The sequence below is a fragment of the Halichoerus grypus genome, chromosome 3 (assembly GCF_964656455.1).
Source record: "Halichoerus grypus chromosome 3, mHalGry1.hap1.1, whole genome shotgun sequence".
Classification (NCBI taxonomy): Eukaryota; Metazoa; Chordata; class Mammalia; order Carnivora; family Phocidae; genus Halichoerus; species Halichoerus grypus.
This window is the reverse complement of record NC_135714.1, coordinates 2990868-3014966: the sequence shown is the minus strand read 5'-3', so window position 1 is coordinate 3014966 and position 24099 is coordinate 2990868. Positions and strand designations below refer to the sequence as shown.

At 61.5% G+C, this 24099-nt stretch overlaps 1 protein-coding gene across 4 annotated transcripts; it reads left to right on the top strand.

Annotated features, from left to right (window-relative positions):
- Nucleotides 1-898: 898 nt before the first annotated feature.
- On the top strand, nt 899-24039 carry CPZ (carboxypeptidase Z). 4 transcript variants are annotated; one of them, XM_036085690.2, is made up of 11 exons: nt 1476-1639; nt 6911-6943; nt 8337-8711; nt 10703-10912; nt 13635-13831; nt 14397-14558; nt 15048-15206; nt 18258-18393; nt 20259-20398; nt 23194-23293; nt 23567-24039. In XM_036085690.2, the coding sequence occupies exons 1-11, from the start codon at nt 1549-1551 to the stop codon at nt 23932-23934; spliced, it is 1971 nt and encodes a 656-aa protein (XP_035941583.1). In that variant the 5' UTR covers nt 1476-1548; the 3' UTR covers nt 23935-24039. The 4 variants fall into 4 exon arrangements, with proteins under 4 accessions (XP_077924304.1, XP_035941583.1, XP_035941582.1 ...); XM_036085689.2 differs by having other exon boundaries at nt 10700-10912; XM_036085692.2 differs by lacking the exon at nt 1476-1639 and adding an exon at nt 6053-6183 and having other exon boundaries at nt 10700-10912.
- Nucleotides 24040-24099: the final 60 nt, after the last annotated feature.

The window sequence follows — 24099 nt, the reverse complement described above, 5'->3', positions numbered from 1 at the left end:
GCTGGAGCAAGCCCAGAGACTTCTGGAAGGACTAGCTGCGGTCTGGGTGGACAGAGGGCGGCATGGGACATCGGATGCCGAAAAGGGCAGCTAGAGTCAATGGGCTGGAGTAAGCGGCTCATTCTCGGGGCCAGGAATGGATTGAGGCCCTTGGCCGATGTTTACCCCACTGCAGACACTGTCACGATAATCCCAGACCCCAGGTTAAGGGGCTTGTCCAAAGTCTTAGGGCGGAGTGGCATCTGGCTGTAGGGTCGGTCCTCCCCACCACCCAGGACAGTTGGTAAAGGAGTCCCATAAAGGCACAGGGATGCTAAAGACCGTCTGGGTGGATGGCCTAGCAGGGGAGGGACTGGCCCAGGTGACTGCTGGGATGTGGACCCAGGTGTCTAGCTGGCATTGTCCCCAGGGCCCAGGGCGCGAGCACACCAGGGGCTGGACTGCAGCTGGGGGCTGTGACAAGTGGCTGGCAGGCAGATGTGTGCACATCTGGACGGCAGAGTCAGCACCTGCTGAGCTCCATGAAGGGGGTGCTTCAAAGGCGTTGGCTAAATCCCAAAACAGTCCTGGTCCTGGGAAGAGAGAGAGGCTCTGGGCAGACAGTGAGACAGTGAGCGGGGGGCTCTGGGGCCACACTTCCCTCACCTTGGGACCAGGGTCCTGGGCTTCCCTCCTCCCAGGCCCCTTGAATTCCTGCCCAGATGGCTGTGGGCGATGCAGGCAGGGGCTGGGGAGAGTGGGAAGGAGTCCTCCCACACCCCCAGCAGTCAGGTCATGGAGGCGGGGCTGTCTGCACTGGACTGCCCGCCCCTGCCCCCACATTGCCTTTGCCCCCTCATCTAGAGAAGAGGGGGGCTCACCCCTGCGATATTTTATGTCACCGCTGGGTTGGTCTGTTGCCCCCTTTGATGAGCTGAGTGACGGCCTGCCACATTTCACTGAGGACCCTGGCGCCAGGCTCCCTGCCCGGATCTGCGGGAGCAACCAGGAGGGGGCTTCTCCTCGGGGCGCAGAGGGACACCACGCTCAGAGGTGAGGAGCCGCCAAGGACATCCAGAGCCGCCTGCCCTTCCTGGTACCTAAACATCCCCCACAGACAATTCTCCTACACCCACGCCCTGGCTCCGTGGGGGGATGGGGTCACTCCCTCCTCCCTCCTGGGACAGAGGAGTGACTTGGCCCGGTTCACTGCCCGCTGGGGTGAGCACGAGGGCCAGGGCCCACCTGGCCCCCAGACCCGCCCTGTCCAGGAAGAGGGGTTTTTAGGCAGGATCAGCAGGGGACTTGGAGGTCAGCTCCCAGGGGCCTCGGTGCCAGAAGGGAGACCGAGCCCCAGTGGGGGCGCCGGGCCCTGGGGGCGGGCCCTGGGCCGGAAGCGGGCAGCTCGGCTCGGTCCCTCCCGCCCGCACCCCTCCGCGCTGAGTCTGGGCTGCGCTGTAACCTGACTCCGCGCTCACACTCCTGGGGGGCGGGAGCCCAGCGGCCTTCGCCCCGCGGCCGGAGTGCCGAGTGCCACATCACTGCGCCGCCGCCCGCCCGCCGCCCACCATGCGGCCCCCTCCGCCGCCCTTGCTGCTGCTCGCCGCGCTGGCCGCCGCCGCCGCCGGGCCGGGGTGCCCGCTCGCCCGGGGACCCGCCGGTAAGGCCCACCGCCGCGCGCCCCGTGCCGGGAACTGGCCCCCTCCCCCGCCCCCCAGCAACCCCTGGCCCCGGAGCACGTCCCCAAGTGCGCGCCAGTGACCTTGGAACTCGTGGTCCGCTGGGAGGGGGGCACTGGGCTCTCGGGGTACAGGGAGGCTGGACCCCAGGGCGGAACGCAGCAGGTAGCTGGGCAGCAGAGGGGCACCGTGCCCTGCCCAGGGGAGTCCTCCTCGGGGCAGGGCACAGCGGGTGGGGCGCCCTGCTGGTGGGGTCCGAGGGAGCAGGTGCCAGGACTTCGCAGGGGACAGGCGGTCCGGGGTCCCTGTTCCTCCCAGGAAGGGGGCAGCCTGTGGGCGGCAGCAAACGCTTGACCCCTCCCTGCCACCTCAGGCCAGTGATGTGGACAACAGTATCTCCAGCAATGGGCTCTGAGGGCCTGGGAGGGGCACGTCCCCTGGGAGGGGGCGTGGTCGCCTGGGGAGGGAGTGGGTGTGCCTGGAGGGCTCTGGGACAGGGGGAAGGGGTGCGTCTGCCTGTGTGATCTCACCTGCGAGTGTGGGGCGAGGGGTGGAGGCAGGGACCTGGGGTCCTGGGCTCTGGACCCTCCTGGAGCGGGCTTCAGTTTCCCCTCATATTCAGAGTTGGAGGTGCGTCTAGTCCCCTGTCCTCAGGGTCCTTATCAGCGGCAGACATCTCTGTCCCCTTGGGCACAGGAGTCTGGGCATCTCTCGAGGGCCGGGTGTGTGGATACCCGAGAAGTTGCTGGCACAGCCAAGTCCGTGTGCCAGGAGCAAAATGCCCCCTCAAATGTGCCAATGCCAATCTTTCCTCGTCTTCCCTCTCCGTCTGGGTTTTCGCCACCCCCCTCTGGCCCTCGCCCTCACCCCTTCCTCCTCTCCATTGCTGCAGAAAGGCCCAGGCAGAGTGTGTGCATGTGTGTGTGCAAACGTGCGCACAGGTGTACAGGCAGGATGTGGATAGGACTTGCACTGTGTCGTGGTTGGACTGTCCCCTGGACCTCTGAGACCCCAGGAAATGTCTAGAATCATAGGCTTGTCGGGGACCATGGCCCCCTCCTCCAAGAAGTCCTCCCTGACCTGTGCTTTTCCCAGGGAGAAGTGCAGCGCCTTCCTCTGGATGCCGGCACAGACCACTCCTTCCTCACTTTGAGGAATGGGGGGAGGTGAGGGGGACCTCTGGCTGAAGCCCTGAGGCGGCACCGGTGACTGTTTCCAGGAGAAATCCTTGCTCCAGTCCGATCTTCGCTCTGGACAGAGGACCATGTGTGCAGTCCTTGGAAGCCGAATGGCTTTTCCAGAAGGCAGGCTGGCGCGGGGCGGGGACCGGGCAGTTTGCGTCCAGGCTGCTCTACCTGATGCCTATATCCGTGTCCCTACTGTGCCCGTCCTGGAGCCTCGGAGCAAGCCTGGGCCCTCCCCTCCGCCCTTGTCCCTTGCCTTATTCCAGGCCTCCACGGGAGCCTGTGGGCTGAGGCAGTGTCCATGCTCCGAGGGGTCAGGCCGGTCTGGGTTCAAATCCTGAGTCCCCTTCTCTGCTGTGTAGCCTTGGGCAGATGGCCCAACCTCTCTGGCCTCATTCAGGTTTCTTGTCTGTTAGAAGAGTCCTTGCCCAGAACCAACAACTTAACCTCCGCTGAAGAGGGAGGGAGGGAGGGAGGGAGCGGGGGAGCCGGCCAGCCCCAGGTCAGCCTGGGTCCCTTGCTGAAGACGTGCTGACACCTTGTGGTCACCTAGTGGAACGGGCACGTGCGGGCTGCCGAGGAGCAGCCTTGGATGGGCGCTGTCTACACCCAAGGACGCCTGCCCCGTGATAATTTTGCATTTTCTAGTGGGCACACTAAAGAGGACACGAGACGCAGGTGAAATTCACCTGAACAACCAATTTTATTTAAGCCAATACCTTGTTTCAGCATGTTGTCATCCATCTAAACACTACGAATGAGGTATTTTACGTTCTTTTTTTATACCAAGCCTGAGATCTGGGGAGGATGTCGCATGGGCAGCAGGCATTGGGCAGGCACTCGCCGCTTCGAGCGCTCAGTGCGGCCAGAGTGGCCCGCTCCTCCCTTGGCCCCACCCCTGCCCTGAGCTCCCCGAAGGTGCACACTGGGGCTGGCCTCTCGTCATGGGAGGAATTGTGTCCCCAGAAAGAAATGTTGGAGTCCCCACACCTGTGGCTGTGACTTTACTGGGAAGGGGGCTTCGTAGGCAGTCAGCATGAGGGAGCCACCCCGGCTCGGGGCCACCCTACATCCCGCGATGGGTGTGCTTAGGAGAGGAACAAATTGGGACACAGAGCCACCAGGAAGGGCATGTGACGGTGGGGGTGCAGCCACAGGCCCAGGGTTGTCGGGAGCCCAGAGGCTGGGAGAGGCGGGGAGGACCCTCGCCCAGGTCCCGCGGAAGGGTCCGGCCTGCCAGCCCCTGATACCAGCGGTGTGGGACGTTCGGCGTCTGTCTGCCAGCTTGCGGAGCTTTGTCATAGCGGCCCCAGGAAGCACGTCTCCCATCTGGCTGGCTCCCGCGCCCAGGCCAGCAGGTGCCGCCCACACGTCCCGCCCACAAGCACGGGAGTCACGATGGGCAGCCCTCCTTCTGCCCGTGTGACCCAACTACCACCTGTGGAGCCCTTACTGGGCCCCCCCACACGATGGGCTCTGTTGTCACCCCTTTGCACAGAAGAGGAAACTGAGACCCGAATTTCAGTTTCTTCCTCTGCAGATCGAAGCCCCTCAAAACCAGGAGGGATCCCTTCACATCCACTCAAAATCCAGCGCCCTTGTGTGGCACCTGGTAACTTTGTGGGGGCAGATGTGGGGCTCGCTGGTCCACTCCCAGTTTCCTCGCTGCGTGTTTTCCTGAGGCCGCGGGGGTCCTGCGCCCCGGGAGCCCTTCCGCTCCCTGTGCATGCCAAGAGTCTGAACAAGTCTGCAGACTCGCCCACTGCCGCTCGGCGCAGGCACATGGCGGGTGCACTCCGGGCACACGGGTGCAGGCGTGGGCAGAGGAGCCAGGGGCCCTTGAGGGTCCGTGAGGCCTCGGGCTCCTGAGCGGACCTTCTGAGTCACGGCATCTGCCCCTGGGCGAGCTCACACGGGCAGGGAGTCGGCCGGGCGCGCATCCTGGAGTACAGCAGTCAGCGTCGTGCACGGGACCCTGCACGGATCTGATGCTTTTACCCGTTCTCCTGGTGCTAACTCGGTGCCGTGAGCCACAGAGACAGCCAGATAACAGCACACTGTCCCCAGCAGGGTCCCGGGTCGGTTTCCTCTTCTTTCCTTTTTTCCCTCAAGTATTGGTTCAGCCCGTCACGCCTCTCATTCTGCAGACGGCGGTGGGCACGGGTCAGGGAACACGTTAGACCACGAAGACTTTGGAGTGTCGGGTGGGCGCCCAGAAATGCCCTCCCCTGCCTGCTGAGGGGAGCAGGTGGTTTTTGCTGCTCGGGGTCCTCGAGCTCGCTCACCGCCAGTGCACTGTTCCCAGCACGCGAAGTGGGCACGGTGGGCACCCTGCAGCCCTCTGCTGCATTAGAGCCAGCAAAAGTTAGGAAAATTATTTAGGAAAATTACTTAAGGATAATTATTCTCTTGCCTGTTGCTTTTCCCAAGTGGTGCCAGCCACTTAGGACAGCCTGGAACCCTTGGCTCATTGTCTTAGGGGTGTTATAAAACAGGAGCGGTAACAGAGCTATTTTATGGGCCATCTACCCCGAGCCACGTCCTGTGCTGGGCACTGAATGTGGGTTGTCCCACCGAACCTTCATATTATTCCCACCACGTGATTATAGTAAACCCCACATGCAATGGGGAAAACAGAGTCCCCCTGCAGTGACCAAGGGCTGTCTAGGTCCGGTGCTGGGCATCTTCCTTGGCTCGCACTGGGCTCCCTCACCGTATTATTTGGACGAGGAGGGAGAGCGAGTCCCAGGGCAGCAGCCTATTCCTGCAGAGTGTCTGCACACAGCCAAGCATTCGCCTGGATCTCTCGGTTGCCAGTTTTGAGAGTGGAAACCAGGCGGCGAGGGGGTGCCTTGTAGTCCCCATCCCATGAGGGCGCTGGGAGCCAGTCTGCTGCAGGATTGGGGGCTGTGGTTGCCTCGTCTGCAGAGGGCAAACCATGTGCAGAGGGTCCTGGAAGGGGGAGCTGCCTGGCCAGCCCTGCAGGACCAGAGCCCACTCCCACTCTGGGGGCTCCTGTTTGTTTGCTCAGGAAAGTTCTCACAGCGCCCAGATCTCATGGTGCATCGCCAGAAGCTCCCTCCCTTGGGGCTCGTGGGTCAGGTCTGGGTTTTGTGTGAGGTGACTGGATTAGAACACAGGCTTTTCCCTCTGTTTCAGCCTTCTTCTGGGCTCCCCCCTGCACCCCCTTCTCCCTTGTTTCCCACTCTTTCTGCCACCCCGCCTGCCTGTCCTCCCAGGACTCCTGCTGGGGCCAAGGCTCTAAACCTCATGCTGGTTTCCGTCCCTCTGAGTCAGCTCCTCCTTCTTGGAGCTCCCAGAGCGCCCGGACCTTCTGAAAGGTAACTTGCCGGGTGGCACTGAGTAAGGCTGGTTTTACTGGCTTTTCCCAGGGCTCTCACTGTTGGGTCTACCTGCGTGGGCCTCGAGGAGGGCCCTGGGAGCCCGTGGTTGCAAGGATAGTTTTGCATGTTGGTCCTCTTCTCCCCGATTCAGGAGATGGTGGAACGCAACTCTTGCAGAGTATTCTGGAAGGGGTGGGGGGAGCCGGGGCCCATCTGACTCTCCAGGGACTTTGAATAACATGGGGTCAGAGTTACTGGTGGGGATAGAGTGGTACAGGCTCCAAGAAAGGCTCGTTAAATATTGGGGAATTTTGCCAGAACTAGTTCAACTGCTAGAAGCTTGGAAAGGCCCCTGCATGGGTGTTTACACCACGGTGATTGGCAAACACGGCGGGGCGGCCCCAGACTCTGGAGCCGGATGGATGCGGAGCATCCACCCCGCGCTCTGGCTGTCATTCCTTAGGCGAGTCATGGCACCTCTCCGGGAGCCAGGCTCCTCCCCTGCGGAGCGGGGAGAAGGCTTCCATCAACGCCGGAGGGTTGGGGTGCAGCTCCCTGAGACAGAGCTGGTGGGGTGTTAGCCCAGGGCCGGGTGCGTGGCCAGCACTCGGGAGGTGCTGAGCTGCCCTCGGAAGCAGCCACGCACCACCGTTAGTGTGCGTTCTCCGGACGATGGGGTGACCGCGGTCCACACCCCTAACAGCACTGTCCTTTCTCTTCCCAGGTGAATGCCACGGGCCGTGGGCTGCACACAGTGGTACGATGCATGGACTTCTCTCACGTTTGCTTTGTGGGAGTGATGCGGTCCCTCCGCGCCGTCGAGCTCTTTAGAGAGCTGAACCCACAGCTCCCAAGGGGTGATTAGTAACAAGGCCCAATACTCAAATCCAAACCCCTTCTTAAACAGCAGGAAATTAGACAAAACAAAAGAGGAAGGACCCTCTATTTGTGCAGCCTGGGCTTCCCACCCTGGCTCTGTCCCAGGCTCCCCCAGAAATGCTCCTTCCAAGCATCTCTGCTCCCCTCGTCCCCATGGCTGGTTGGGGTCCAACGTGGCCGCGTGTACACGGCATGTCCGCTCCTTTCCTGTGAGCTCCCTGAGTTTCGGCTGTGTGCGGGCACCTGCCAGGCAAGCCCCTTCCCCTCTGTAACATGAGGCAGGGAAAGCTGATCTCAGGGGATGAGCGTGAAGATTAGGTGGGCTCTGACAGGTCTGACGAGCTCAGAAGCAGGTACTTCTTCTCAAGTCCCCTCCTGCCAGATTTGGGCATCTGGTGTGTTCTAAGTGGAGGGACTGGACTTTTTTGAAAAGCAGGGAATATTCTCTCAATGCAAAAGCCAACGACACATATTAAATATTTTGAGCAGAGATATGCTGAGCAGAAATCACCCTGTCCTCTTAAACTTTGGAAAGTGGCAACATCTTGTCACTTGTACCGTGAGGGAGTTGCACCTGAGGGCACAGAGAGGGGCAGCTTGGGGACGACCGTGCACTTGGCTCCGTGCCGGAGAGGCCTGTGGGGCAGGCAAGGGCCCCCCCCGCCGCACTGGGTTGGAGAGATAGGCGTTAACGATCACACCAGAAAATGCCCGGTGACAGTAAAGTCCCTGTACCCGGGACACCCACCCTTGTGAGGTGCAGAGCTGGGTCAGGCCGGGCTGAGCCGTGGCTGTCTTCATCAGCCCTGTCCTCAACGCCCTGAGCCTGAGCTAAGCACTCCGCGATCTGCCACTTTCCTGGAGACACGAGGCATTCCAAGCCGGGTGCATCTTTGGGGACTCGTTTACTTTGGGGCTGTGAGTTTGGGAGGGTCCGCACCTGCTTCTGCAAAACCAGGGTCTGCTGGCTTCCTTCACGTCCCCTGATGGGGCAGCCCCTCGGCGAGGCTGGCTTTCCCACGCCCGTTTTGCAGCTGTTGCAGTGGGGGCCCAGAACGGCCTGCCCCGGCTCACTCCCCAGGCCGTAGTGGAGCCTAGTTAGTCTCGGGAGCCTTGTCTGGTCCCCCGCGGGCTCTGGCTTCCTCCCCGGGAGCCCTGGTCGGGACCCCATCCCTGTGGGCCCTGGCCCCGTGGGGCTCTGACGGGGCAGGACGGATGACCGTGTGGGTCACGGAGGCAGCGAGTGACCCGGTGACCCCACCTGCCCCCAGCCACGTGTGTGGACATGCAGCTCCGGACCTGCAGTGACGTGGCCTACAACCAGACGACCTTCCCCACCCTGCTGGAGCACCGGTCCCGGGAGGCGGTGGAGTCCAGCTCCGAGTACATCCTGCTGAGCGTCCTGCACCACCTGCTCGAGGGCCAATGCAACCCCGACCTGCGGCTGCTGGGCTGCGCCGTGCTGGCCCCCCGCTGCGAGGGTGGCCGGGTGCGCACGCCCTGCAGGCACGTGTGCGAGGGGCTGCGGGCGGCCTGCCAGCCCGCCTTCGACGCCATCGACATGGCCTGGCCCTACTTCCTCGACTGCGGCCGCTACTTCGCGAGCGTGGAGGAGGGCTGCTACGACCCCCTGGAGAAGCTGCGAGGTGCGTGGGGCCCCGGGGCCGCACTGGTGCCTGGATGTTCGGAGAGGACCGCCGAGTCACGGTGGGCAAACGTGCCCCCGTGTGGAGGCCTCCGGCGCTGGTGCCTGGGCCAGCCGTGACTTTAACGAGTGGAAGCTTAACTGCAGAGGGCCACGCGTGGCCGGTGTGGGCCGCCCCGGACAGGGCAGCACCGCACGGTCCCCGCGTGGCCCGCACTCGCGTCACGCCTCTCGTGGTCCGGTCCCCGTGATCTGGTGCTGGCGCCCCCCGCGGATGGGAGCTGTTAGAGGACAGGGCGGACGCTCTGGCAAGGCAAGCGGCAGCAGGAATGCCAGCGTCTGCCTGGCAGAGTCAGGCCACCGAGCGGTCTGTGCGGTCAGCAAACAGCCGCTGAGCGCCTGCTGTGGGCATGGCTCCGTGCTGGGGCCCTGAGGGCAGCGGAGCTCTGGGACCTGTGTGCGCTGGCCTCCCGGCTCGGGGCTGGTCCGCAGCTGGCGCTGGGCCCGAGGACTCTGCCACCCACAGGCCAGTGTGCAGGTGCCGCGGGCCCATGGGCGGCACTCTGCCGGCAGACAGGAGCTGGGTGCGTGCAGAGGCGGGGGCCTGGGCCGCGGGCGCACCGGGAGAGGGCAGGGGTGCAGAGGAAGAGAACCAGACGTCCCCGTGGGGCCGAGCCCACCTGCCCTGGGAAAGCCCTAGGAGGTGGCCCGAGAGAGATTATTTTGGGCAATTCTGCCACCAAATTGCTGGTTCCGTCTGCTTTCTTCCTCCCTCAAAACCGTTTTGAGCAGAAAGAAAACCACAGGGCAAGTGAGAGGCTTAGGGAAAAGGATTAACTGTTCACCAGCCTGCGGGAGCTGCGTCTTCTGTCCGAGACCGGAGAGGGGCGGGTGCGTGTGCCCTAGTTGGGGGGATGGCGCCAGGCCTGGAAGATCAGGGCTTGTCCGAAGGAGGCCTTTTAGAGGAGACCTTTAGGGTACGGGCGAGGGCTTCCCTCCCTCGTCTCCCCTCCTCTCCCTCCACCCTCCCTCCCCTCTCTCCCCCCTTCTCCTCCCCACCTCCCACTGTCTCTCCCCTCCTTCCCCTCTTCCCCTCCCTCTCCCTTCTCCTCCCCCACCTCCCACTGTCTCTCCCCTCCTTCCCCTCCCCCTCCCTTCTCCTCCCCCACCTCCCATTGTCTCTCCCCTCCTTCCCCTCCCTTCCCCTCCTCCTCTTTTCTCCTTCCCCCTCCTATTCCCTTCTCTCCCTCCCTCTCCTTCCTCCTCCCCCTCCTTCCTCCTTCCCTTCCCCCCAGCTCCCCTATCCCTCCCTCCCCCCTGGCCCCGCCCCGCCCCGTGCGGCACCCTCACTGCTGTGTTGGTAATCACAGCCAACACTTGGTGTCATCGTGGCCGCGGTGGGCTGGACCCTAGGGAGCCCTTCAGAGCAGGGCGTGCCGGCTGACAAGGCATGGAAGCCGCCTCCACCATGCAGCAGTGTAGACAGATTAGGAACCTGCATCAGCACCATGATTGCAGCTAGGCGTCAGCGGAAAACAAAACACACACAGTCAGGAGGCTGCCCGCCAAACGGGCTTTCCCCGGTTTCTGTGGGCATGTCCTCGCCTTTATAGTCTACTGCTTCGTATTTTATTCGTTCTCCACAGTCACTGTGTAATTCTCCATCATCCTAACTTCAGGAACTGCGATGCTGTGTACATCCATCGGGTGCTATTATTAGCTGTGGATATGAAGTAGTATAAAGGGGATTTTAATGAAAAACAGAAACAGGTTGACTGGGGAACCATTCCAGTAGGACCCCCAAGTTTCTGAGTGTGGCAGGGGAGGGGGTGTGAGGATGCTGGGGGTGGCCAGGGTCCCAGGGGTTGTAGGGGAGCTGGGCAGGGGCAGACAGAACCTCCATTGAGGGGTGTGGGTAGCCGCGCTGGTGGGTGAGCGCCGACCAAGGGCAGCTAGAGGCTCCCCCCCAACACCCCCATTCTTCCCCAGAAGGCCTGGACGTGGATGAGGCGCTGCCCTCTGGCCTGCCGCCGACCTTCATTCGCTTCACACACCACTCCTACGCCCAGATGGTGCGCGTGCTGAGGCGGACGGCGGCCCGCTGCGCCCCCATCGCCAAGACCTACAGCATCGGCCGGAGCTTCAACGGCAAGGAGCTGCTGGTCATTGAGTTCTCGGCCCGCCCTGGCCAGCACGAGCTGAGTAAGCCGCTGCTGCTGGCGGGGGCCCAAGGGAGAGGTCTGGGTGTGGGCCAGCTCCCAGGAAAGGGCTCTGGGCCTACTTGGCTTGGGGTGCGCAAGCCTGGGTCTGGGGTCCTCGTCACGGCAGGGATGGGGGACAGGGAGCAGGCAGGGTTTGTGTTCGGCTTGGTGCCCTGGGGCTCATGGCCACATCCCGCAGGGCCTGCTGGGACTCAACGGGGAGATACGAGCTGAGGGCACCGTCTTGGGGAGTGTCACCTGCACAAGTCAGGGGGAAGAGAAGTGAGGGGTTTCCTGTGGCTGTAGGCATGTGGGCCCTTGTCCGTCTCTGGGGAAATGTAACTGTGCTCCGTGCATTCTGTCGTTTTTGCAACTTCTCCCTGGCACACTCGGACCCAGTCAGGTATGTGCGCGCTTGGTCCTGGCCACTTCTCATTGGCTCATTGGAGCTGCTTGGTGAACATAATCTCACAGAATGATCTGAGGGAAGCACTTCTTGCATTTCAAAAACCAGGTCCATTTCAGCTCATCAGGCTAGGTGGTCCTGTTTTGAGATGGGGCAGAGCTACGTGGAAAATGCTAGGTTTTATTGTCTCTCCAGAGCTGAGTCGGTGCCGACAAAGCAGGAGGTCAGACTCCACTGCAGCCCCTGATTCACTGCCCTCTATAGTGGGGGCGCTGAACAAAACTCACCACGAAGCTAGATCTCGGGGTGGGGGGGCGGGGTCAGGGGGCTGACTCAAGAATTCAAGAGATTCTAGTAAAGATGTTTGGATAGAAGGATGGATGGGTGTCCCGTGCAGTGAGCTGAAGACCACCATGAACCCCTCCAGGGCACTGAGGGCGTCCGGGCACAGGGCCCCAGTTCTGGCCTCTGCCAGGAGCCCTTCCTTGGCTCCGTCCCTCAGCTGGTCTATCCCCGTGATCATGGGAGGCACACGGGGTCAATCCAGAAGTCGTTCCCATTGGACCCTTGGTTGTTTAATTACTGAAATATAAACCATCTGAGGTTAAGTGGCTTTGGTGCCTTTGCTGGGTTGGCTACACTCAGCCCAGTTTTCATCCTAGTGGCTTGGGCAACATGGATGTCATGAGCCCAAAGCCCTGTCTCCTGTTAAGGGTCAGAGGTCACTTGGCCCCACCTCAGCCTCCTTGGCCCACCCTGTCTCCCACCCCTCTAGTCTGTGGGATGCTCTGGCATGAAGATAGGATTCTTCCTATTTCAGATTGATGTGCAGCTTTGGAATGTGGTGAGGGGTGTCCCTTGTGAGAAGGCCAAAGGAAGTGACCACTGTGGGGAGCCTCAGGGTCATTTATACACTCAGAACGCAGGAGGGACATGGGTGTTTGCTCCCATGGCTGCAGGTCCTTGGGCTGTGCACAGCCAGGGAAGGAGATGCCACTTTCCAGATGAGCAGTGTGAGGCTCAGAGAAGAAAGTTGACTTGCCTGAGGTCACACAGTTAGTAAGGCTGCCAGGCCCCTGGTCTACTCTTATCTTCTAACCACAATCCACTCATTCATCCAGCCAGCCAGCCAGGCAGCCATCCTATCCAGATATCCAAGCATCCATCTACCTATCCATCTATCCATCCATCCATCCATTACCCATCCATCTTTCTATCCATCCTTTCATCCATCCATCCATCCCTCTATCTATCCTTCCATCTTTTCACCCATCCATCTTTCTATCCAAACATCCATCCATCCATCCTTCTATCCTTCCATCTATCCTTCCATCTTTCTATCCATCCTTCCATCCATCCTTCTATCCTTCCATCCATCCTTCTATTCAGATATCCAAACATCCATCCATCCATCCATCCATCCATCCATCCATCCATCCGTCCTTCTATCCAAATAGCCAAACCATCCATCCATCCATCCATCCATCCATCCTTCCATCTTTTCACCCATCCATCTTTCTATTCAAATTTCCAAACATCTATCCATCCATCCATCCATCCATCCATCCATCCATCCATCCTTCCACCTTTCTATCCAAATATCCAAATATCCAAACATCATCCATCTATCATCCATCCATCCATCCTTCCATCTTTCTATCCATCCTTCCATCCATCCTTCTACCCTTCTATCCATCCTTCTATCCAAATATCCAAACATCCATCTATCCATCCATCCATCCATCCATCCATCCATCCATCCATCCTTCTATCCCTCCATCCATCCTTCCATCTTTTCACCCATCCATCTTTCTATTCAGATATCCAAACATCTATCCATCCATCCTTCCTTCCTTCCATTCTTCTATTGAAATATCTAAACATTCATCCACCTATCCACTTATCCAACCTCTATCCATCCTTCTATTCTTTCACCCATTCATCCATCCTTCTTTCTATCCTTCCTTCCATCCGTCCATTTGAGGGCCAACTGCCTTCCCATCTAAGCACCAATGTACACCTTAATTTACTACACAAGTATTGAAAGTGGCCGTGAATAAAATTCACACAGAGCAATGATAACATATATTATTAATTAATATCCTTGATGTGTTTTGCTAATAATTGTGACCGAACTTAAGAAATGAGCTCAGTAAGTCATGACTTTGATGAGACCTCCTTGGTCACAGCGATGGCTTGGGCCAAAACAAGTATGAATAGGTCCCAAAGCATCCAGCCAGCCTTGCCATGTGGGCCCTCAAGTCTCCGGGGACCCTAGGGTTTGAGACGACCCTCAGGTCACTGTATCTCCCCCAAGTGGAGCCTGAGGTGAAGCTCATCGGCAACATCCATGGCAATGAGGTGGCAGGGCGGGAGATGCTCATCTACCTGGCCCAGTACCTGTGCTCCGAGTACCTGTTGGGCAGTCCCCGTATCCAGCGCCTGCTCAACACTACCCGCATTCACCTGCTGCCCTCCATGAACCCCGACGGGTACGAGGTGGCGGCTGCCGAGGTGAGTGCCACTACCTTTGACGCCCTCCCATCTGTTCATCCACTAGCAGTGACTGGGGGTCTGTGTGCACCCGCCGTTCTGGTGATGGGCATCCAGCAGGCATCAACATCAGCAAGGTCCTACTTGGGGTGGGGGCAGACACCGATAATTCTGCGGTGTGTGAAAAAGAAGATGTGCTCTGTAGAGAAATCTGAGGGAAAGGGGGGGCAGGGCGAGATCTCACGGTAGCTGGAGGGCCGGGGCTCTCTGATGTGACTTTGAGCGGGGCCCCAGCGGAGGTGGGGAGCAAGCAGTGCACATAAAAGTTGGGGGGATTCAGGCAGGGGAGCAGCCAGCGCAAGGCCCTGAGTTTGGAGGCTCAGCAAGGAGGTCGGGCGGGAGGAGCCGGACAGATGGGAGAGGAGGTCAAGGACAGCTTGGCTGGACATGCTCCCAAGTTCATCACACAAAGCCAGGGAGAAACGGCGACCCTCGCCTCTGACTCAGCCCAGCCCCATGGCCTCCCTGCAGAAGGAGTCGGGGTGGGGTGTGCTAACCCCTAGGTGGGGGTGGCCTGTGTTTTCAGGGCGCCGGCTACAACGGGTGGACAAGCGGGAGGCAGAATGCACAGAACTTGGATCTGAACCGCAACTTCCCTGACCTGACGTCTGAGTACTACCGCCTGGCCGAGTCCCGTAGCGTGCGCGGTGACCACATCCCCATCCCACAGCACTACTGGTGGGGTAAGGTAGGAGCTGCCCCCGACCACCCCGTGCACAGTCATGCATTTGGAGGGTCTCTGGTTATTCTGGGACTGCAGGTGCTGTCTCCCCAGGGCAGGAGAGCCTGGCGATTAGCAGCCTGAGCCTCTGAGTCTCTGTTTCCTGCCTGGGACAGGGGGTAACTCTTCACTGGGTTGTTGGGGTTCAGGGAACACGTATGGAAAACACCCTGGGCCTGGCAGGTACTCAGTGACAGCTCCCAGGCAGGCTGCCTGGAGGAAGTGATGGCCCCAGGAGGTGGGAAAATGAGTTTCAGGCAGGGGTGTGGGCAGGTGGGAGAGCCTGGTGGCACCTGAAGGGAATCTTGAGGGCCGGGCGGGGGCCGGGCCAGGGCCTTGGGGCGGGGCGGGCAGGTTCGGAGGGCCCAGAGACGGCTGGAGGAGGCTGTGGGCATGGCCGGGGCGGCCAGCAGGGCTGTGCCTGGTCCTGAAGACGGCCTCGTCCGTGCTGGGCAGGTGGCCCCCGAGACCAAGGCGATAATGAAGTGGATGCGGACCACCCCGTTCGTGCTCTCGGCCAGCCTCCACGGGGGCGACCTGGTGGTGTCTTACCCCTTCGACTTCTCCAAGCACCCCCAGGAAGAGAAGATGTTTTCTCCCACGCCCGATGAGAAGGTGAGAGGGGGCGGGCCTACTGTGTGTGCAGGGAAGGCTGCCTTGGGGGTAGCGCCCTCGGGGCTGGCCTGACCTTGTTCCTGTTCTGAGCTCAGTGAGACCCACGCAGTCCCAGGAACAGTAGGAGCTTTCCAGGCCCAGCTCTAAAGGCCCTTCCTCCAGGAAGCCTTCCAGCCAGCTGGAAGCAGCCCATGCTTCCTCTGGCCACACCCCACCTCCCATCAGTGTCCCCAGCGGGGAGCCCCTGGGATGGGAACTGTAGCCAGCGTCCTCCCTGCCTGGCCGCAGGAGAGGGTGGGGTTCCAGGCGATGCCAGCAGAGGGCAGTGCTGCAGTGCGCATGGCGCCCGCCCGACCTTGGCCGCCTCCCTGCTTCTCCTGGGCCTTGCAGGTTTGCTGAGGGTCCCCTGGGCCGGCTCCGGGGAAGCAGCGGGATCAGAGGAGGAATTCTGGTCCTGGAGTTCCCTTGGGTCTGTAGAGGCCTTTCCCCTGTTCAGGCCTCAGTTTCCCTCACTGGTCAGGCCAGCTGGGGAGGACGTGATGATGGCCAGAACCCTCTCCACCCCCTCTTCCCTTAAGGACTGGCTGCGGGTGGTCTCCTCGCCCTAATGGGGCTCCTTCCCAGGCCTGGTCCCGGAGCTCATGCAGGCTGGTCTGGGAGGTGGGAGTCCATCACTTTCCATGTTTTGGAGGCGAAGGGAGTGATCTGTGTGGTCCAGGGCCCATAGACGAGCTCACTGAAGGAGCTGCCCACACTGTCCCCAGTGACCCCTCTCCCACCAAGGCCAGTCCCTGGGCTCCTTCCCATCTCCTCTGGGGATGACAAAGCTGGACGCTCTGGCCTTGGCCAGCCTGGGGGCTTGGAAAGGTCCCAGCTCTCTGCTCAGTCACCCAGCAGGGCTCCCGGTGGACCAGGGGCGGTGGGGAGCCAGGCCTGCCCTCTGCTTTGGGGCAGGGCAGGGAGCGGGGAGTGGGGGCTGCGTGGACAGCTGTCCGTAGCTCCCTGCCCATTCCCCTCCCTTGGCCACGCAGATCAGCTCAGCCTCCCCCAGCCTCCCCCCCCCAGTCCCCCGATGTTGTGCGCTGGTCTGCCTCAAGCAGGACCAGCCCCTGACCCCCGGGGTTGTCAGAGGGCGGGGTCAACAGCGGGACAAGGCCTGGGTCCCCTCGGCGGCCGGAGCCCTCAGTGCCAAGCCCAGTGTCTGAGTCCAGAGGTAGATGTATGAGGATGTCCCTGGGGGGGAAGTTCACCTCAACGAGTCCCACCAGAGTCAGAAAACTGAGAGTCTTCCCCACCAACCATCCATCATGGATCGATCATGCTCAGGCCCACAGCCAGCAGTGGTCTCTGTGGAAACCAGGGTCCCAGGAGAGGCGCTGGGGGGTGGGAGAGTGCGAAGAGAGGCTGGCCAGGGTGTCCCACGTCACCTCCCCCAAACTCCCGTGGTGCCCCGTGGACGAGAGCCAGCACCTCTTAGTGCCATTCCAGGCCATCTGTCCCCCTATACCTGTCCCTTCAGCCACAATCTTTCTCCCAAGCTCGGCTCAAGCTCTGTCCTGCTCCTCAAACCCTCCCCAACCCAGCCCACCCCCAGCAAGAGGGTCCCAGGCGGCATAGCTGGGTAGCCCCTGGCCTGAGCTCCTGCAGAGCACCCCCCCACTTCCCTGCACCACCTTGTTCATTTACAGCCGGCTGGCCTCCTGATGTCCTTGTCCTGTGCCTGCCCCCCCAGGTCGGGCCTGTTCCCTGCAGGCCTGTGGCTTGTGTGTCCCTGGGCTTTGGGGACTGACGATGACTTTCCCTGCTCTCCCGAGGGCAGGTGGTATGGCGGTGGGGCTGACTGATGGGTGCCGGGGGGGAGACCGAGGCAGGATGGGTGGGGAGCCTGCCTCACCAGACCAGGCGCTGCTTTGCAGGCAGACAGGGGAGGGCCAGAGAGGTGGGAACCCAGGCAGAGTTCTCGAGACAACCCCGTCAGCACCTGTGGGCAGAGGGCCCTTTCCTTAGGCCCCTGGGACTCCTGGCTGAGGACGGCTGCTGGAGGATCTGCCGACCTCAGTGACTGTAGGACATGCATGGGCTTGTATTCTGGGTGCTTGGCTTGTGTCTGAGGGACGGAGCTGAAATCGCACGGCCCTACCCCAGAGACACTGGACCCACCCTTCCCCAAAGCCCAGGTTCTGGAGTCGCCATGACCCCCACCGGAGAGACCCTCACTCTGGCCTGACTCCACGTGCCCAGCCTCCCCCTTTTTGCAGAGGGGTCCCCTCGCAGGGACAGGCTTCTCCCAGGGCCATGCGGCTCTGACAAGCGTAGTGCCCTGGGCCCCGTTATCCACATGACCCCAGCTTGGGAGCTTCCACCCTGAGCAGACCCCTGTCCTTTGCTGGGACACAGGCACGGGAGGACCTGCGCGCCTGCCTGGTGTGAGGGCAGCATGGGGGCGGGGAGTGCTGCGCTGGGGGCAGGGGCTGTGGACACACTCAGACGTGCCCGCCCCTAAGGCTGCCCCCAGGGGTGCAGGCCCCGGGTCCCGTGTCCCTCCACCCACCACAGTGGAAACCGCACGTGTGTGGCAGCAGGTGGGGGGCTCCCAAAGGCACAGGTTGTCCCCGGAGAACATGGGGTGACGGTTATCATAGAGGAGTCAGCGGGGAAGTCAGTGCAAATAAGGCCCACCCCAGCCTCCCGCCTCTCCCGAGGCCTGCCCTCTGCAGGAAGTGCCTGGGAAATTGCAGAGCTGACCTTGGGGAGCCCTGCCAGCGTCTCCTCAGTGAACCCCCTTCTTGGGAGAAAGCCCACCCTCCCTAGCCAGGTGTGCAGGGGCTCCACAGGGTGCCAGGTTCCCACCACAGGTGCCTTGAGCTCTGGCTCTCCCACCTCCGGGCCTTTGCACGTGCTGTGCCGTCTGCGTGGACACCATTCCCCCCTCCTATCTGTGCTGCAGACCCCTCCTCACCCCATTGCCCCCAGCGCTGAGAGCGTCCTGCAGGGTGCCCCACCTCCTGGCCTTGGCCTCACAAGAAACCTGTCCCTTGGTCTCCTTTCCAGATGTTCAAGCTGCTGGCCAGGGCCTATGCTGATGTCCACCCCATGATGATGGACAGGTCGGAGAACAGGTGTGGCGGCAACTTCCTGAAGAGGGGCAGCATCATCAATGGGGCGGACTGGTACAGCTTCACTGGAGGTACGGGCGGAGGGGGGGCTGGGCTGGGGCGGGGGACGGGGAGGGGGTGGGGAGGGGAGGGCTTCAGGAAGGTGTGAGGAGGAGGGGGAGGTGGGGGAGGGGCTGGAAGGGGGGGCGGCCAACATCTCCTCCCGGCAGCTCTTTGTGGGAACTGGATTCTGGAACTTCTGGGATGTGGGGGAGCAGCAGCACGTGCATCCCGGCCTGTGTGGGTGTGATGTGGCTTCCGTTCTAGCTGCTGTCTTGAGGACCTTCCCGGTGACAGGTGTGGCAGGGCCATACTCCACGCCCCCCCCGCCGGTTCTGTGGGGGGACTTCGTGAGCGTTGACCTTGAGTGACCCCACCTGTGACCAATTCTTTTCTGCCTCTTGGGGGACAGGAGGGGTGCCCTAGGGAATAAAGGACTCCAGTGAAACTTGAATTTCAGAGAAATAATGAAGCATTTTTAGTACTGTATAAGTATGTCCCAATACTGCATGGGATATACTTACACTAAACTTTATTCATTGTTTTTCTGAAGTTCCATGTTAACTGGGTGTCCAGGTGGACATCACACAGAGCAAAGCGGGGTGCGCGGGACCCTGTGTGCCCTGAGAGGCACCTGCTGGGCCGGGCTCTCGTGCTCCTGCACTCTGCCTGCCTCCCCTCCACCCCGGCACGACACTTAGTATTTGGGAGATTTGGCAGATGAGGACATCGGGCTCGGGCAAGAGAAGGGCCTGCTGGCGTCCATGCCAAGGGGGTGGAGCTGTGGGCGGATCAGCCCCTTCGGCTCCTGCGCTGAAGCCAGTTCACAGCCCTGCTCGGCAACCTTGCCCCTGCCACCCCCAAATGGCTCCGGCGGGCCTTTCCCGGGAGCATGGGGCCCTCTGTCCTTGGCCACTGGCCCCGTGTTGTCCTTGGGTCTGTGCCCCTGTGGCAGTGAGCCCGGCTCCCTCTCCCAGGCTCAGACCGACCCTGTGGGTCCCTTGCAGACCCTGGACATGGGGTCCTGCTCAAGACTCGGAGTCAGGGACCCCGCACCTGGGCTCTGAGGGACAGAAGCTGCCCCGTGGCCCCGGGAAAGGCCCGCAGGCCGTGAAGGTCACGTCGGTAGCAGGGGCTGCTGACTTCTGAAGGGCAGGGGCCACCTCGGCTCCCGACACAGGCTGCCCCGGCCGTGCAGGAAGCCTGCCCTGGGGACCAGGTGCAGCTTCTACTGGACAAGAAACTCTGAAAGCCGGTGGGGCAGAGGGCAGGAGTGCGTGGGTGGCCAGCAGCCCGATTTTCTCGAAGCCTCTCTCTGCCGCTGGATTGCGCAGCCTGTGTTCTCCCTGGAAGTGGGGGCTAGAGGACCTTCCTCCCGGGGCCGTTCTTGGGTCTGGCTAGGTACACGGACGCTGTTGTCCCGGGGTCCAGGCCAGGAGCGGGCCAGAGGCTTGGCCTCCAGGGGCGCACGTGTCTCTACTGGAAATCGGCTCAATCCTTACCCACCGAGGGGCCCACAGGACGGAGCATAAGCCCAAGGACTTGGGTGCCAGAACACCTGGGTTCAAAGTGCAGCTCCGTCCCTTCCCCCGGTGGGACCTGGGTCAGGCCACCAGCGCCCCGCGCCTCGGGCTGCTCATCGTAAAGTGGGGATGGGGCAGTAGCTACTCACGACTGCCCGGCGGCCCCGCCCCGCCGGCCAGGGTGGGGGTGGGTGTCCAGCGTGGGCGGGTGCGCAGGTGTCGAGTGTGGGGAGGCGAGGGGCGTGTCGAGCGCGGGCGCGCAGGTGTCGAGTGGGGCAGGTGAGGGTCGAGTGCGGGGGCGGGGGCGGGTGCCCAGCGCGGGCACGCGGGTGTGGAGCGTGGGCACGCGCTCAGGCCGCTCCCCTGCACCTCAGGCATGTCCGACTTCAACTACCTGCACAGCAACTGCTTCGAGATCACGGTGGAGCTGGGCTGCGTCAAGTTCCCCCCGGAGGAGGCCCTCTACACGATCTGGCAGCACAACAAGGAGCCCCTCCTGAACTTCGTGGAGATGGTGAGCCCCCTGCGGCTTCGCTCTGCCGGCCTGGCCGGCGCTGTGGGGCGGACCGGGTGCGCGGCTGCCCCCGACTTGTGTGTTGGCTAGCCGTCCATCCGTTCACTGGCCACCTCCTGTCGGCCAGCCCTGGGGGCGCTTGGGACAGCAGGGGGCATGCATTGGGCCCCCCAGGATAGCGAGGCTCTCAGGGCCTAAAGGGGCACCACGGAACAGGGAGGATGCAGGGACCAAGGCGGCCGAGGGATGGCACCTGACTCAGCCTTGGAGACCATGGAGGTGGTAGAGGAGGTGGCCCCCGGGCTGCATTGTGAAGAAGTGGGAGGAACCAGGCAATGGGAGAGCTCAGGCAGTGGGGACGGCCTGGGAGGGTCCCCAGGCCACAGTGAGGAGCGTGGATGCGGGAATGGACTGGGCACTGGGTGGGGGGAGGCCTCAGGGTGATGCTCTGGGTGGTGGGGCCTGGAGCATGTCTGCCCCTCGGGCTCAGAGGGCAGGGTACTGGCTGCTGGGGGAGGGGTGGGGCAGCCGGACTGAGGGGTAACTGCTGTCCTGGGGCCACGGTCACCCAGAAACAGGTGGTGGTGCTGAGCAGAAGCCACTGGGGACGTGTCTAGAACAATCGTCAGTGGACCCCGGGAGTGGTCCCCCAGCAGCGTGGTGACCGCGGCCCGTGCGTCTCCCAGTCCTACCTGCCAGTGTGGCTCACAGAGGTGGTCTGAGGGCAGTAACCCCATGGGACAGGCACGCAAGGGGTGAGGCGGAACCTAGCATGGCCCTGCAGACGCCCTGGTGACTTTTCTCCTGAGCATTTTCGAGACTCAGGTGACTCACACATTGGCACATGTCCCCGGAAGAAGCAGGCCCTGAGGGAGGGACAGGATGGCCCGAAGGGGACAGTGAGGGGATGTATGTGCGTAGCACGTTACAGTTGGCACCCCCCACCTATGGCATTCAATCTTGACACCAGTCCTGGCTGTTAGAAGGGGCTGCCCCATTTTGTGGGTCGAGGGACAGGTGCCAGGGAAGGACGGTGCTGGCCTGGGCTGCTGGGTCACTCGTGGGCTCCCAGGCCTGGCTCTCAGCAGCCACGAGAAAACCAGAGGAGGAGACAGAGGGTCAGATAGTGACAGGGCCTGCCCCGTGTCGCCCGGTGACTGCCCAGAGCTCAGAGCTCACACTCTGATCTGCCTGCCCCAAACCTCAGTTCTGTCAATGAATCCTTTCTAGAAAGATCAGGAACCTTCCTCCAGGCAAGAACCAAGCAGAGCCTCCCGGGTCAGCAGCTGCCGTTGTCGGATAAAAAGCAAAGCCCAGATAAGAGCGGGACGTTGTTAGTGTTGTTCGAGCTTCTATTTTATGGCTGTGCCCGCGACCTCTTGCTGTGTGGGGCAGGTCATCATTCAGTAATGGGTCTGGGCCAGACCCCTCGCTCATTTCATTTTACGGCTGTCTGGTGAAAATTAGTTTTAAGGAGCCTTAAATGGGGCTGGGATTGCTCTGTGGATATTGTATATGAGGTCTTGGGGTATAAAGATTTAATAGTGAGCACGGAAGGGTGGCAGGCGAGTCGTGAAGCCGGTGTGGCTGGCCCCTGAGGACGAGGCCCCAGGAAGGCCATGCTGGGGCTTCTGATAAGGATCGAGTCTGTCATGGCCCATGGAGGCCTTCTTCACAGTGATGCTGACCAGACTTTGGGTGGGTGTCTGCATCTCCCCGGGCTGGGAAGGGAGGGGCTTGCGCAGCACGTCTCCTTCCCTGCCGGAGAGCTGCACATCCCGGGTCTGCAGGAAGGTGATTCCTCAGCCCGAAAGCAAGGGCAGAACAAAGTTTAGCCTGTGCAAGCTGACATGAAATGAGACCCTACTATGTGTCTGGTCTCTCCCCTAGGTTGTGGGGAGGAGGGCAGACGGTGACATTACGGTGAGATCAGGGCTGGGAGTGTGGAAGCCCAGCACTGGGGACCCCGGAGGAGGACCCTGATGTGGCTGGTCATCAAGGAGGGCTTCCTGGAGGAAGAGGAGTGTGGGGGAGAGGAATTGGTTGGTTCTGAGCAGAGCAGGGGCAGGATGGGGGGTCGGAGGTCTGGGGCAGCACTGCAGGTGTGGGGGACAGCCTCCCGGGAGAGAAGAGTCTCTCTGCACTGTCTCCCCTCCCACCCAGTCACCTTGGCCTCGTTTGACATGACCTGTGGGCCCCAAGTTGTTTGCAGTCTGATAGAGCAAGGGCGGGTTGGCTTGTTTATTGTTGACATTTTTAGGAGAAGGAGTGTGAACAGGGCCAAGCAGTTCTGAGGGGGCCCTGCTTGGGATGCAGCTTCCTCACCTGAAGGTATCCACTCGGAGCGGGCAGCATCTAGACTGGGACCTGCCTTGAGTCCCAGCTCTGCTGTGGGCCATTCTCCAGCAACACCCGAGGCCCATTTTACAGATGGGAGATGTGCTGAGATGCAGGGTAGCTTGTCCAAGACCAGAGAGTGGTTGATGCCTCGGCTGGGACTGACACGAGGGTCCAAACCCTGGGTCCGTGTCCTCCCAGTGCCCACGCTCAGGGAAGAGCAGCCACACCGACCCGCTCTACATATGAAGGGGGAGCTGAGATGAGCTCCGGGGTTTTCTGCTCAGCACCCCTGGCCCAGGAGAGACGGTTGGGTGGACCCTCGAGCAGAACTGCAGGGTCATGCGCAAGCCCAGAGGGGGGCTCTGAGGATAGACAAACAGGAGCTGGCTGGGCTAGGCCGCCCGTCTTCTGGAGAGCATGCACCATATCCACGCCCTCTCTCTCCCTCTCTTCAGGTGCACCGTGGCATCAAAGGTGTGGTGATGGACAAATTTGGCAAGCCAGTCAAAAACGCCCGGATTTTGGTCAAGGGCATCCGCCATGACATCACCACAGGTGAGCACCTTCCTGGGGCCTGAGTCGTGGTGGCTGGCTCCCGCAAGCGGTCACTCGGCCCGGTGCCCCGAGGGGCTGCTCCACTCATCCTCCACGGGTTTTGAGGGATGACTAGGAGTTGGGCTGAGGAAGCAGTGGGAAGGGTGCTCCAGGCCAGTACAGAGGCGGGTGCTTGCCCTCCAGGCTGATGCCCCTCGGGCCCCCACGTCTCGGCACCTCAAGCCCGAATGTGAGCCTAGGTCTGAGAATCACTTGTGTTCTGTTTGTTCACAGCCCCAGATGGCGACTACTGGAGACTGCTACCTTCAGGGTCCCACATCGTCATAGCTCAGGCCCCCGGCTACTCCAAGGTCATCAAGAAGGTCACCATCCCTGCCCGGATGAAGAGGGCTGGCCGTGTGGACTTCATTCTCCAGCCTCTGGGCACCGGACCCAAGAAGCTTCTCCTCGGGCTACGGAGAAATGGGTCTGGGCCCCGAGACCCGCCGGGAGGTGCCAGCCCATATGGGGAGCCCGAGGAGCCGGGCTGGGAGCCCCTCGAGGGACGGAGGCAGCCCTCTGCGGGCGGGAGCAAGCCGTGGTGGTGGTCCTACTTCACGTCCCTGAGTCAGCACAAGCCGCGCTGGCTGCTCAAGTACTAGCCTCCCCCCACCCTCTGGCCCAGAGGCTCCAGGCTCTTGATTTTGTCTTCGGAAGACACCCTGTAAAGCTGTTTCTGTTTTATTAAAGTCATTTTATTTACTGTCGGCCATGGTGAGAGGCTCTGGGCATGAGGCACGCCGGCCTTGTCCACCCGGATGGCCCCA

What these genes read in the sequence shown, in the direction of transcription:
- CPZ (XM_036085689.2), top strand. Translation starts at nt 1,549, where the DNA reads ATGCGGCCCCCTCCGCCGCCCTTGCTGCTGCTCGCCGCGCTGGCCGCC. An exon ending in GCTCGCCCGGGGACCCGCCG is followed by an intron (nt 1,640 to 6,910) that starts GTAAGGCCCACC and finishes TTCTCTTCCCAG; the next exon opens with GTGAATGCCACGGGCCGTGG. An exon ending in CCCCCTGGAGAAGCTGCGAG is followed by an intron (nt 8,712 to 10,699) that starts GTGCGTGGGGCC and finishes ATTCTTCCCCAG; the next exon opens with AAGGCCTGGACGTGGATGAG.